Source organism: Aethalodelphis obliquidens, unplaced genomic scaffold (genome assembly GCF_003676395.1).
Source record: "Aethalodelphis obliquidens isolate GAN/ISIS:26980383/991018 unplaced genomic scaffold, ASM367639v1 scaffold40, whole genome shotgun sequence".
Taxonomy (NCBI): Eukaryota; Metazoa; Chordata; class Mammalia; order Artiodactyla; family Delphinidae; genus Aethalodelphis; species Aethalodelphis obliquidens.
In genome coordinates, this window is record NW_020837984.1 from 15,320,999 (window position 1) to 15,335,665 (window position 14,667).

General features: G+C 47.3%; 1 protein-coding gene across 1 annotated transcript in view; it reads right to left on the reverse strand.

Annotated features, from left to right (window-relative positions):
- The window catches only part of ADD2 (adducin 2), a 111,289-nt gene that overhangs the window by 30,884 nt on the left and 65,738 nt on the right, over nucleotides 1-14,667 (reverse strand). Inside the window, exons 3-7 of the mRNA XM_027131947.1 lie at nucleotides 12,333-12,549; nucleotides 10,483-10,621; nucleotides 3,723-3,874; nucleotides 3,194-3,274; nucleotides 1,172-1,321 (exon numbers count right to left, since the gene is read on the reverse strand). Of these exons, the coding sequence (XP_026987748.1) occupies nucleotides 1,172-1,321; nucleotides 3,194-3,274; nucleotides 3,723-3,874; nucleotides 10,483-10,621; nucleotides 12,333-12,515 (705 nt within the window). The 5' untranslated portion in view covers nucleotides 12,516-12,549. The remainder of the gene's footprint in view (nucleotides 1-1,171; nucleotides 1,322-3,193; nucleotides 3,275-3,722; nucleotides 3,875-10,482; nucleotides 10,622-12,332; nucleotides 12,550-14,667) is intronic.

Sequence of the window (14,667 nt, forward strand, 5' to 3'; positions counted from 1 at the left end):
CTGTCTGGGGACGTGGCAGGGGAGGGAGCGAGCGCACGAGGAAAGGCACCCCCTCCCCTTGGCGAGGCTCTTGCTTTCTCACTACTTCCTCTAAAGCCTTTTCATCACACTTTTCCCAGCTGCCACGTCAAGACATCACCTTCTAAAACTGCTGCAAAGCATACGCTCGAGGGATGGCGTGCTGCTGCCCACCCCTGCTTGGCTCTTGTCCTAGGACCCGGGAAGAGGCAAGGCTGGTGGAGTTGGCACCAGGCAGGGCTGAAGCAGGGTCCAGGGTCCCTGGGGTGGGTTGTGCGAGACCCCCAGCCTTGGGTCAGTGTATCAACAGCCACGACTCTTCACTAACAGGGAGGCCCATTGAGAAGCCCCCATTTTACCGGCAACGGAGCAATGCAAGTGCCAGAGAGCAGGGTTAAAACGCAGGCTGAAATGGCCATGCCCCAAACCCCACCTTTTATTAAAAGCAAGGAGCGTGGAGAGGTTAGGAGAGCCGCTCGCCCCCCTTCACTCATCTTGCCCCTCGTGTAGGCCCCGGCTCTGCAGAAATGGATACTTGGCACGAATACAACATGCAGTCTTAGTCCGAATTCTGGAAGGTCTGAGTGCTTGTAAGTGGAGTGATTTGCGGAAAAAACCACAGGCCAGTGACAGGTCTTTTTTGCCCCTGTAGGCATGTGGCCTGGGGGTGAGGGTTGAGGGAACACCCAGACTGGTTGTCTGCTGTCTTTCCAGGTGCACCGCAGCGTCTCAGGTAGACATGGAGAAATGCCCAGAGACCCTTGGGGGACAGCTTGCTCCTTGAGGGTCTTCCCTCTGCTCTCTCCCAGTTCCCAGACACTCAGAAGTTGCTGCCACCCAAGCCTGTGGCACTGGTTTGCGTATGTAGCAGGTGCGGGGTGCAGCAGGGAAGACTTTACACATCTTCACCTTGTCTCCCCTCACCTAGACTTCCATAGTTAGAAAATGCAGAGGAGGAGGTTCCCATGTTGGGTGTCCCCTCCTCACCTTGCTCTGAGTTCCAGGGAATCTTTCCAGAACTGTTTTATATGGCGAGTTTGCTCCTAGCTTGGGGGCTTATGTCTTTCTTCAGGGAGACCCTCAGAGAGACAGGTGCCATGGGTCTGCCGCCAGCCTCGGGGACTGAAATGCTGGCTGAAGAGCTGACACTCACCGCCGCCGTGGCCGGAGTATGCAGGTGGATGACACAGCGCACGTCGGGTCTGGCGGCGTAGATGGCCGAGTGCAGGCAGAAGCCCGTGGTGTCCACTGGGAAGCAGCTGCTGCCCTTCTCCACCACCTCTCCCAGGATGTTCACCTTGATCTGGGCCGGGGCGAAGAGAGACTTCCGGCCACCAGCAGGCAGAGGCCCCTCATTCCCCTCCCCGCAGGTGGGCCAGGCACATGCCCACCCACCTGTGTCCACTCTCCACCATACCACGGGCAATGGACGTGCTTTATGTGGGGGGCAAGAGACCCCATTCCTGCCTGCAGGGTGAGCACACAGGCTACTGGGAAACAAAGGCGATTATAATTCAGCATTGAAAAATGCTAGAGCAGAGTTTCTCAAACTATAGTCACCTGGATGCAACTAGAGATTATCATACTAAGTGAAGTCAGTCAGAAAGAGAAAGACAAATACCATATGATATCACTTATCTGTGGAATCTAAAATATGACACAAATGAACCTATCTATGAAACAGAATCAGGGACATAGAGAAGAGACTGGTGGTTGCCAAGGGGGGAGGGGTTGGGGGAGGGATGGAGTGGGAGGCTGGGGTTAGCAGATGGAAGCTTTTATATATAGAATGGATAAACAACAAGGTCCTACTGTATAGCACAGAGAACTATATTCAATATCCTATGATAAACCATAATGGAAAAAATATATAAAAAAAGAATGCATATACATGTATAACTTTGCTGTACAGCAGAAATTAATACAACATTGTAAATCGACTGTACTTCAATTTTAAAAAATTGATCTTAAAAAAAGAATCACCTGGAGATCCTGTCAAAATGCAGATTTGGATTCCGTAGGCCAAGAACTCGGCCTGAGAGTCTGCATTTCTAACAAGATCCCAGTGATAGCCCTGCTGCTGGTCCACGGACCACACTTTGAGTAGCAAGGTGCAAGAGCAGAATCATTCACAGAATTCTCTAGAAGCAGATAGGAGGAGGCTTTAATTCCTCCTATTAAAGGGAAGAACATCTAAACTGAGCCTTTTTCCTTTTTTTCCCACTTTTTATTTTGAAAAATTTTTAATCACACACAGAGGTAAAGAGGATCATATAATGAACACCCATTTACCAGGCACCCGAAAGCTAGGTCTTAGAGGACACATGGAGAGCAGTCACTGCCTTACAATCTGCTTTTGACTCCAAGGGGTTGTGGGTGTCATGGTGAAAACACACGCGCATGCGCACAAACACACACACACACACACACACACACACACACACACAACTGCTGGTCGCTGCGGCTGACCTGGCACCTACCTAAGCCATGGCGCTGCCTAACATTAACAATCTCATAGAACATCATCCCCAGAGACGGCCACTTTTGACTGTGACACAGAAGACAAAAGCCACTCCTTAATCGCGTCTAAGCACAGACAAAAACAACTTTGTGTCAATGTAAAAATGCACCTGAACTCGACTTCTTCTGCTTCTAAGCCAGTCCCTAGACTGCTCTCCTCTCCCCCCACCCCCGCACCCAGAAACCTTTCCTGATCGAAACCGATTCTGGAAGTTTCTTCCTACCACGCCTAAAAGGGGCAGGAGGACAGAAAGGGGGCCCAGAAGCTCTCTCTCTGGGCACCGGCACTAGAAGAGTCTTGCACTGCTTTGGGACAAAGCACTGGCTGTTGTTCTAATGTATCCCCTCAGCTGGAAGGCTTCCCGACTCCCAGCCTTTGTCCAATCCCAGGCTCAGAGGCCTCCAGGCTCATCTCTTCTCCCCTCGCCCTCCCACTGCACTTGCAGCCTGCACCTCCCATTTCGTCTCTTGATCACATCATGCTCTGCGCTCAGTTTGTTTTGCGTCCATGTGACTTCTCTGTCCCACTAGATTGCAAACTGCAAGAAGGACAGGATGGCAGTGGCTGCCTTGGAGATGACCTCTCACCGTAGGAGCAGAGAGAGTACTGTCATCTCAGCAAGAAATGGGTGGTGACAGGCCGGACTGTACTCACCAGGCTGGATGCTGTGACTTCGTTGCACGAAACTCCCTTAGGGCTGATCAGGAAGTGGTCCTGCTCCTTGCTGACCCTCAACTGGAGGAAAGACACGTGTTCTCAGAGGCAAGGAGGGAGAGGGGTCATTTCCAATGCCATACTGCTTGAATCCCCTCTTTCCCTAAATCCACTGCACCCAAATCTTCCCCCCAAGAACCCTTACTTCTCCCTGACCCATAAGAGATGAAGAGGACTCAGCTTTATTTGGAGCTGGGGAAATGGAACTACAGGAGGAATCTCCCAATGGTCAAGGGTAGCCCTAGAAATAGGATCCAGAAATTCCTGGCTCCTCATCCGGAGAAGTGCCCACTGGGCAGGTTATCTGTCTCAGGAAACCACAGTGGTTAGAAACCTTGGAAGGGCTCATTGAATTTTGGCCAAAGGCCACCAGCAGTGCCATGGCCATGCCAAAGATAAGGAGTTTTCCCTTTGGATTTGGTGGGGGTCACACACATTGCCCCACCTCACCCCCAAATGCTCTCCTTACCGTGACGTAGGTGTCACTCAGCTGGGCCCAGCCGTACAGGTCCAGGAGGCGGTAGACACTGCTGATCTTACACCGCATGAGCCGCTCCCCCTTGGCCAGGTTCAAGGAATCGGCTGTGTGGAGGTCATTGATGGGCGTCATCATGGAGAAGTCTGCAGGGGCACAGGGCATCTTTTGGGTCAGGGGTTCCCGTCTGCCCTCCCTTGCCCTGCCCCCGTCCTCTCAAATTCTCACTGGCACTACAACCACACACGAGACTTCAGGGAATTCAACATTCTTTGACCCTGACTCCAGAGGAGAAAATCCACAGAATGGATAGCTGTGCCCAATAAGGTCCTCTGCTCCTTCGGGGAAGAACGGCATTGCTTTCGGTCAAAAATCATGGCCAGACTCAAGGCCACAGAATGAAAGTTTCTCTGAAGGCCAAGCTCACCACAAACCCTAGAGATGGACATTGAATAAAAGCATAAATAAATTTCTGAGTGGAAATACGAGTATATTTTATCAGTTTTAATGAAGAAGTTACTAATCATTATCATATTGTTTTAACTATACCATGTAATATAACTTTTTCTCTAATTTGGAAACAGGGCAGACAGAAAGTCAAGTCAACCAGGAAGTAAATTCGTCAAGTTTTTCTGACAAGTCATGGACTTCCAGAAGTCCGTGTAGCTGTGCTGGCTGAGGGGCTGGAGGCCTCAGGTGGGCCACATCTGCTCCCCTCTGGATATGCAGTCCCTTGGTTAGTTATGGCTCTTTTGGGGAATTCAGAGGGATGTGGAAGTAATAGGGAAATGAGCCTAGAGCATTTGATAGTCAGGGCACCCAGAGGGTCTAGGAGTTGACGCTCAGTCTGTCCCATTAACCACGATGACCGCTGCCTGCATGCCTCAGGAAGGCAGAAGAGGGCATCTGAGACCCAGAACTCCAATTAATCAGTGTCTAGGAAACAATAAAAGAATCAATAGGAAAGGGTTCCGGCTTAAGATGATGTCTGGCTGGGAGCCTCCTGATGCTGTCTCTCCCAGCTTCCCACTAAAACCGTTAATGGATTAAAATGCTCTTTGGAAGCTTCCACCAGCTCCATAAACCTCACTGTCACGCCATGTGATGTATGTCCTCTACCAGGTTTGCCATTAGTTGAAATGACGACACGGTCTGCAAATATGAGGGTGGACTGGGGGCCAAAGCAAGCAGAGCAAGCCTTGAACACCCCATGTCAGGAAGATGCCCCCAAAGGGCCTGTGCCCACCAACGGGGGTACGCCTCCAGTGCATGTGTCCAGTACACGAAGTTGACAGGGACAGTAGTGGTCCAAAGGCCCAGCTAAACTGGCAAGGGGAGCAACAACGAAACCCAAGAATCAAGGGTTTCTAATTCAAACTGACCAACCTGGGATGCCTGCCTCCTCTCTAGTTCCCCAGATAAGTGTTTACCTCTTTGCTTTACCCCCTGCAGCAAGCTGGGAGGCATATCCAAAGCATAAGGCCCCCAGACAAAGCTGGAAGGGAGGGAGGCTATTGTTGGGAGAGCCTTCAGACCCAGAGTCCTTTGAATCCTTCTCCTAGAAATAACTATGGAGCCCCAGAGATGGCAGGAGGCCAGAATAGGACTGAAAACACTCACTCTGTCATGTCCTCTGTGTCCCGTATCAAAGAGTCCCCTCCCCAACCCTGTGGAGCTTCCCCATGAGGACTACCCACCCACAGGCCCAGAATAGACCAGAGGGATCCACAGGAGTCCCCAGTCCTCTGTGCTCAGGGTCTTCATAGAAAGAACGCTTATTCTGACCAGCCTCACTAAAGTGAAAATCTAACTGGGCCATTATTTCAAAGTACCTAAGAAAACACAGAAAAAGGTGAAAATCCACCAAACCCCCTGAAAGCTAAGCCTGAAGGACACACTATTTAGAAAAAAGAACAAAAACAAAACAACCAAAAAACCCAAAACCAACCAGGCAAAGAAAATTCTAAGGCAAATGGACAAAGAACAACCTCTCCGGGCTTGAACTCCGGACACGTGAAAGGTTCCCTCTCCACATTCCCTGACTCAGATACCCTGGCACCAACAAGATTTTCAGGCATCCAACTGTTTTCCTGGCAGCTGCTGATCAGTGAGGTGATAGGAATGCTGGTCAGCCCTAGTTCTCTCTCAAAAGGAAGAGTATAAGGTCAGAGATATGAAAGTGATGAGAAAGAATATGATAGATATGGGAGACAAAGACCAGAGGACCTGGCATATAAGTTATAAGTACTGATATAATAGAAGAAAAAATTCAGAATTGAAAAAAAGACCTATATATATATATAAACTGAAAGAACTTACTGCATTTCAGGGGAGAAAAGTCCATTAAAAGAAAAGCCTACAATTATATGCTTCCTGACACAGTCTTGAAATACAAGGGTAAGGGGGAAAATCCACAAGCACCTAGAAAAAAAATTGGTTACCTACAAAGGAACCAATAATAGACTGTTTCAGACTTCTCTGCTACAGCAACAGATGTCAAAGACAGTACTATAGGAGATTTACAAAAACTAACAAATACTACAATAAAGTGACACAAAACAGGTAAAAATAAAGGGACCATCAAAAGTATGCCAAGGCAAATATAAACAAAAAGATAAATAGAACCATAACATGATCAAAGTAGAAGCCAAGGAAAAGGATATTCTTTTGGACAAAAAGGATCATTTTGTAGGTCATTTTACATGGATTAAAGGCATAATCCATAATGAAGATATAGCTATAAAAACATGTATACTTTGAAAAGCGTTTCAAGATATTCAAAGCAAAAGCTATCAGAAACAGAGAGAAATGAACAGAAATCAAATACAGTGGGAGACATTAATTCTTTATAAAATCAAAAACAATAAATGAGGATGAAGATTAAATACTATGTCCCAGAGATAGAGTCTACACCCATATATCATTTAAGTATGATATTATTAGGGCACAAAGAAAATCTCAATAAATCCCCAACATAGACATTAAGTAGGCTACATTGTCTAAACATAATGCAATAAAACTAGACATTATCAACAAATCTTTAAAAGAATACAAATTCCAACGCTTAGAAATGAGAAAACACACTCTCGGAGTGTGTTTATTTTATTTTAGAATAAAAATAAAACCAAAACAGCAACTGCAAACTACCTAGAAATTAACAATAAAGGAAATACTACATGTCAAAATTTATGGGATAAGACCAAATTTATACTCAGAGAAAAAAATTCATAGTCTTAAATGCCTTTATTATTGAATTAAATATGAAAATAAATCAAATCCATTCTATTCTATTGTACAAAAACATAAAGAACAAAATAAACCAAAGAAGAGTTATGGAAAAGAATTAATGAGTATAAAAACAAAATCAATAAATCAGAAAACAAGAAAGTTAGTAGAACCAATATGTAAATCCAAGAATTGGCTTATGTGAGAAGATCTATGAGGAAACCAACATCTGGATTGGCCAATAAAGAGGAAGTGGGAATACACAGCACAGGGAATGAGAATGGGATGTCATATCCACAGTAGAAGGTTTAAGTAATAAAAATAATATTGTAAATCAGGCTAATAATTTTTTAAAGGCACATGAAATGGATTATTTTACATAAAATATGACCAAAATTTACTCAAGAAGCAGCAAAATAAAATTTTAAAGAATTTTAAATGAAACAGAAAAAAAATGTTATCCAAATATTCCATATCTGGATAGCTTTATAAGTGAATGATAAATCTTAAAAGAGCAGAGACTTCCTATCTAATTTAAACTCCATTAGGGCAAAGACATGGGTGGGGATCACCCTGATTCATCTTAGGAAATTATAGTCTTAATACCAATACTAAACAAAGGCTGCCCAAAAAGTGAACTGCTTTTTATCATGTGTATGGATGCAAAGATTAATAAAATTCCAGCAAATCAAACCCAGAAGAGTATTTTTAAAAGAATGCATCAAAACCATGAATGATTTATTTCAGGAATGAAAAAAAGAGTTCAATATTCAGAAATCTATTAATATAATTCACCACATCAAGGAAAGAAAAACCAATAAATACCCAAAATGCATTTTATAAAATTCAATATCCATTTCTGAGAAAAACCCATATTGAACTAGAATACAAAGCTATTTTCTCAACATGATAAAGAATAACTATCTCAAACTCTTGTGGTAAAAAAATTTCCATTGAAGTCAGAAACAAGACAAGGATGATTACTCTCTCATCTATTATTAAACATTGTTCTGAGAGTTCTAACGGATGCAATGAGAAAACTGGAAAAATAAACCAAAGGGTAAATGTTGGATTGAAGGATGCAAAATGACCATTATTTGCCGATTATGTGATTTTTCTATATACAAAGCCCCAAAGAATTGAGAACATACCAGAATTTAAGAGTCCAGTAAGCGGCTAGTTTAAATGATATATAAATACATATATCTCCAACGATTTCCCTAGATGACAGCTATAACCAGAAAAAAAGTTGAATGGAGAATCACTTCAAATGACAAAGTTACATAAAATTTCCAGGATAAACTTAACAAGAAATTAGTAAGGACTATAAGAAAATAACTACTAGCTCTTCTGATGGACATTTAAAAAGATTTAAATAAATAGAAGACACACATCATTTCTGAAAAGATTTAAAATTCATTTATGCACATATTTTTTAAGCACCTGTTATATGCCAGGTGCTACTTTTCTAAGTCCAGGACACTACTCTAACGGTGAACAAAACATATATATATCCTCCCCGCCACGGAGTTTACATTCTAATACAAAGTTGTACATTTATAAATTCTCCACCAAATTAATCTATTCATTTAATGTAATCCCAATCAAAATCCCAAAAGGAATTTTTTGAGGTGGATGGAGAGACCTGACAAAATACTTCTAAAGTCATTTTAAAGAATCAACTTAAACAATGGTTGAGAAAAATTGGCAAATGAATAATTAAGGGTATTTTATTGGATGATAAAACATAGGGAAGGTGTTTCTAAGTATGCAATCAAAAGCAGAAAACACAAAGGAAAATAATAATGGATCCAACTACATGGAAATTAAAGAATTCTGCAACACAAAACATCATGAACAAAATTAAAAGGCAAAGGAGACACTGGAAAAAAATCTGCAATGTATTTGACAGATAGTAGGGAACTAGCCTTACTTTATGATTTTTAAAGCTGTAAGAAAAGAATATGCAAGTAGAAAAATTGGCAAAGGATGTGACAGGCAATTTAGTACAAAAAGAAAATCATGCCCAATATGTATATGAAAATATATTCAATCTCTATAGTAATCAAATGCAGATTAAAACACAAAGTACTATTCATCACCCATCATATCATGAGGATGAAACAAATGGTAACACAGACTACAGATCAGGGTGGAGGAAATGGGTACTCTTGCATTTCTGGTAGGAATGTAAATTCATTCCATCTTTCTCTAGGGTAATTTGGTATTATGCATTGCTGCCTTTAAAACATGCGTATAATTCAGTCTGGCAATTCTACTTCTAGTAATTTATCTTAAGAAAATAGTCATGGATATACTCGCAGATTTATTTACAAGGATGTTTATTGCATTGTCATTCATAATAGCAAAAAGTTGGAAACCACCTAAAAGTCCAAAAATGGGAAACTGATTAAATAAACTGTGGCATATTCAGCCATGTACAGAAGAGTATACATCCACCAAAAATTATGCTATAGAACCATATTTTATTATGTGAAAAATTAGTCAAGATATGCTAAGGCTATTAAATTTGTATGTATAATGCGATTCCACTTTTTTTGGCATAGTCTGTATATGTTAAGAGAAAAAGGCTGGAAGGATATACACCAAAATATTGATAATAGTAATTCCTTGGTTGTAAGAACACAGTACAGTAATTTTTATTACCCTTTCTCAACTATTTTCCTAATTTTCAACTATAATCCTATATTCATCTTGCTGAGGGGAAGTATTTTTCGATGTCTGTTTCTTAAAGGTTGTGGGCAGAGCTTCAGAGCCAAGGAAGATGTGTTCGTGCCTAGCCCTGGCTGCTCTTGGCCCTTGTCTACGGAGTCAGGTTGGCCCGTCCAGTGGAGTGAAGAGACAATGGCTCCAATGGCCTCCCATCTGCCCCCCACCCCTCCCACCCCCCCCCCCCCCCCCCCCCCACCCCCCACCCCCTGCCAACTCCATCTCCAAGGGAGTGACGCCAGGGGATTGAGGGAAGATCAGCCTTAGGGCTGGATGCTGTGAGGACACAAGGATTTTCTTAGGTTCTGTGCCCATAGCTCGAGTAACAGAGAGCAGAATCCTAACTCTCCACTGTCCACTCCTGGGCCTCAAGCAGCGGCCGTGCAAGGGTGCAAGGGACCTTGAGTTGCAAAGCTCTTCCCTCCATGCTAATCCGCTTACGAGGGGTGGGGGTGGAGGGATCATACACAGGCCGCCCTGTCTCTCATTGCGGTGACACGGTGTCATCCTCCGCCCGCCCCCAGCAGAACCCGAACTAGGTTCTCCCTTAAGTCTCCACCACCCACTGCCCTCCGATTTCTGGGCATCAGGCGTAATCCTCCTGGGCTCTTTAAATCGCAGCAGCATCAGAAGCAGAGGCAGGTATCTCTCTGGCTGCGGCCCAGCTCCCCCAGGTCTGTTAATGCAGCAGCAGCGCTCACTGCGTAGGCCGGCGGCAACCAAGCCGTTCTGACTGCGCCTTTCCCTCCTCCACTTCCACTACCTCTGCTCCTGGCAGCTCCCCAGCTCCCCCACGTACTCATGGAAGATGTTGGGAAGACTGCGTGGGAGGTGCTGGCCATGAAGTCCGCGATCTGCCGCAGGGCCCAGATGTTGGAGGAGTTGTTCCCCTTCTTCATCTGCTCCTGGATGAGGCCTTCCAGCTCCTCCCTGAAAGACTGAAGCAGGCCCCCGAGTCGCTGGTCCTCCCAGTGTGCCTCATGTGGGAGACAGAGGGCCCCTCTCCCAAGTGCCCACCCCTAGCCCTTGGGTCAGCTAGGCCAGGACCACATGTGGGATATCTAGGTCCCAGGGGGCACCGGGCAATCCCACTGGGACCTCAGGAGCCTCCCCAGACTGCTGTGTGGGGAGCAGTAAGGAGATGCTGGGAATGAATCCTGTTCCTTTGCCTCATGGGCAATACTCCAGACTCCTGGTCCTTCCTGTGTCTCAGGGATAGCCTAGACCCCCTCCCCTGCCCACCCATCAGACATGGCAGGACTTCACTTTAGTAATTAAAAGACTTTTTAAAAAGCAGAATTGAATGAAAAAGTATGCCATCTTTCCTGTCCGCTAGCCAGGCCGATGGCTCTTCTGGGCCTCAGTTTCTTCATATTCAGGATTTGATGACCTCAGAGGTCACTTCCACTTCTGATGTCCCGCTACTCTAAGCCTGGCTTTTCAGACCATCAGGAGGGCATGCCTGTCCACCAGGTGGCAGCAGGGAACACTCAGGAGGAAATGGGGAGCCACTTAGGTGTTGGGGAATCTACAAAAGGACAGAAGAAGCATGACCTCCTCCTGTCCCCATCTCCTGCCTGAGAATAGAGTCCCATCCTTCAGGCCCCCAAACTTGGGTTGGTACTAACTCTGCCACTTCTCCTACCACACCCGCCATCCCTTCTAGTCTCCCTCAGAGTTTCTGTCATCCCAACGTTTTTAGCAGCTGCCATTTTCCTCCAGACTCCCCAACATGGTGTCACCTGTCACCAAGACCTCGGGCCCATCCCCCTTAGCACTCTTCTGTGAGGCCCGAGCATGTGCTCTCAACCAGGGTCTCAGAAAAGCCGGGTAGTGGCTGAGGCAGATCTCATCCTGGCAGGTACCTGGAGATGCCAGCTCCGCCCCTGAGCTTCCCAACACTTAGGATCATGCACTGTTGCCTGCGGACCCCCCACCTTTACTGCCCTGAGACTCCCCCTTGCCTCTGTCCACACTGCTCTTCCTCCCCCTCCGAGGGCCTGCACCACCCTCCTGCTTCACTGGTCCAGTAGGCCCACCCTCCACCCTCCATCCTCAACGCACCACCTGCCTCAAGGAAGAGCTCTGTGTCCACGCCAGGCAGGCGCCAGCTGACCTCCAGACTCCAGCCACGGCTGGGTGATCCGGTCTTGCCCGCTGTGCCCTCCACTCCCCCACCTCCTGGAGTTTTCAAAGCCTTATTTGCCAGGATGGAGTTCTTTGTGGCGTTCAGAATAGGGAGCCCCAACCCTCCCACGTGGCGCCCCCCGGTGGCCGCTGGTTTACTCGAATTGTTACAGCTTTCGGTGAAGAGGGAAAGGAAGACTGGAAAGTGAGGCTCAGGAAGGGGCACAAGAAACTGAGGTGGGGCTCCTGCCTCTCAGACCCACCTCCTCCCGGCACCGAGCCAAACCACTGCATATAAACCAGGCTTTGCCCTCCGCCAGTGACTAGGGAGAGACTCACACCCATGTTGCCAGAGCATCTTGCTCAGAGAGCTGAAAATTGCTCCGACCCTGAGCCAGCGGAAGCGGAGTTATTTATCTTTCAGGTTCACCGGCTGAATCAGCGTCCCCCTCATCTCCCCTCGCCACACCCTCTGCGGCCTCCTTTCTCCTCCCCCGCCCCGCCGGGGCAGACCCCGCTCACCGGGCTCTGCAGGATCATGGTGACACGCTTCTTCTTCTCCATCAGGTTGAAGTCCTGCCGCAGGTCCGCTGCACGGTTGCGAAGGCGCAGGTACTCGGGGTCGTCCTCGGAGAAACGATCGAAGTACTGCTGCCCCTGCGCGGACGGCGGGGAGGCGGCCTCGGGTACAGGCTCTTCACTCATTGTCCTGGTGGGTTTACAATCCACTCCTGGAATCCTGCAGAGAAAAAAGGAGGGTACTCCCAGTCGGGGTACGCGCCTCCTAAGCCAGAGGGCTTGGATTCGGGGAGATTCGCGGTGGGAGGCGGCTCTTCCATGGAGGGTGTGAGCGGGGCCGCGGGTTGGAGGGCTGGGCACCGCGGCTGCCGGCCTGTAGGGCGTCCAACGAAGTGAAAATGTGTCACCGGCTCGGGGTCCCCCGCCCTTCCCTGCCTGACCCGTCCGGCTTCGGCGGCCACACGCGGCCACACTCGGGTTCAAGTAGACTGGTCCTCCAGTGCGAGCGCGACCTGCAAACCTCTGGGGGCATCTTGTGATGCTTATCTACACAGTGTAAAGCTATTCACTGGGAATTCGTACTTGATCTAAAATGTAAACCCTCTAAGAAGCCTTCTAAAAACATTCGGTGGGAAATCCACAAAACTGAAAAGAGAACGGGTAACTTCTAAAAGGCGGGAAACGCTTTGAGCAGTGCTTTTCTTCACAACTTTGACTTTGCTCTCGCCTCTGGAAAAGAATTATTGCTGAATCGGTTTCTATAAAACATGTCTCACTGGAGAATCAGACTCTTATTCCAAGTTTAAAAGAGGTGTGCAATTTTTATAAATAGAAAATAAGTTTCTCCTAAACCCCAATAAATAAATATTGAGAAACAGTAAAAGAATAAACACCGGGCTTTCCTGGTGGCGCAGTGGTTGAGAGTCCGCCTGCCGATGCAGGGGACACGGGTTTGTGTCCCGGTCCGGGAAGATCCCACGTGCCGCAGAGCGGCTGGGCCCGTGAGCCATGGCCGCTGAGCCTGCGCGTCCGGAGCCTGTGCTCCGCAACGGGAGAGGCCAAAACAGTGAGAGGCCCGCGTACCGCCAAAAAAAAAAAAAAAAAAAAGTAGAATAAACACCGTTTGAAGGGCACCACATTGCCGGGCTGCCCAGAGGCCCGTATATCTTGACCTGGTCCCTGGAGGGAGGGCTAGGGCAGTGTTTGGAAAGTTGGTCTGGGGAAAAGCCACATGTTTTTTCTACTCAAGCAGGCTTTTTTAAATGCCTGAACGAGGAATGAAGGAATGGCTTCTATGGCCATATTGGAGCCCTTCTGAAGAAGGAGGCTGCCATTCAGCCTCTGCTTCCCAGCTGTGAGACTCTGGCCATGACAGTCTCCCTCTGTATCAGCACTGCTAGGCCCTCAGATCTGGGTTGTGCCCCTTCAACATCCAGAGGGGGTGGAGGCTTACAGAGCTTCAGCCTTCTCCCAGTTGGCTGAGCCCCTTCTCAGCAAAAAAAAGGCAAGTGCCTGGGCTTCCCTGGTGGCGCAGTGGTTGAGAGTCCGCCTGCCGATGCAGGGGACACGGGTTCATGCCCCGGTCCAGGAAGATCCCACATGCCGCGGAGCGGCTGGGCCCGTGAGCCGTGGCCGCTGAGCCTGCGCGTCCGGAGCCTGTGCTCCACAACGGGAGAGGCCACAACAGTGAGAGGCCCGCGTACCGCAAAAAAAAAGAAAAGAAGGCAAGTGCCTTGACTGAACAATAATTAGTTTTTGAACACAAGTACGGAGATACCAACGAAAGAGCTTTACCTGGGGTCAGGGCACCTGGCTTTCATCCTTAACCTGACCCTCCCTCACTTTGCCTCTGGGGTCTCCCATTCCAGAATGAGATGGAGCCTCTCTTGTTCTCTCAGAGCAGCTGCTGGCCTCCCCAGATCTGATCTGCTCCGACCCCTCAGCTGATCCTGTTAGCCCAAGCCTTAGCCTTCATTCCAGCCAACAGCTCATTACAAAAGAGGCCTTGCTGACAACCAGGAAAGCATATTCTTGTTGTCCATAAGCTGCCTGTGATCTCTTCTTCCAGCTTCTGTCAGCACTTTACCCTCCACCTTATAGCTCCTCTGAGTGGGGTGGGCATGAGAAGTGGGAGTCCATCCCATCAGCCCAGAACACTCAGGTGATTGATTGATTGATTGATTTTATTATTATTACTTGCATTCTCCTTTGGAGAAGGCAAGTAACAAGTTCAAGGGAAGACACATGGACAAGGTCCTTTGAGGGTCAGCTGAAGCTCTGAACCCTCGGCCTGGAGCAGGGATCTCAATTTTGGGTGCACGTTGGAATCATCTGGAGA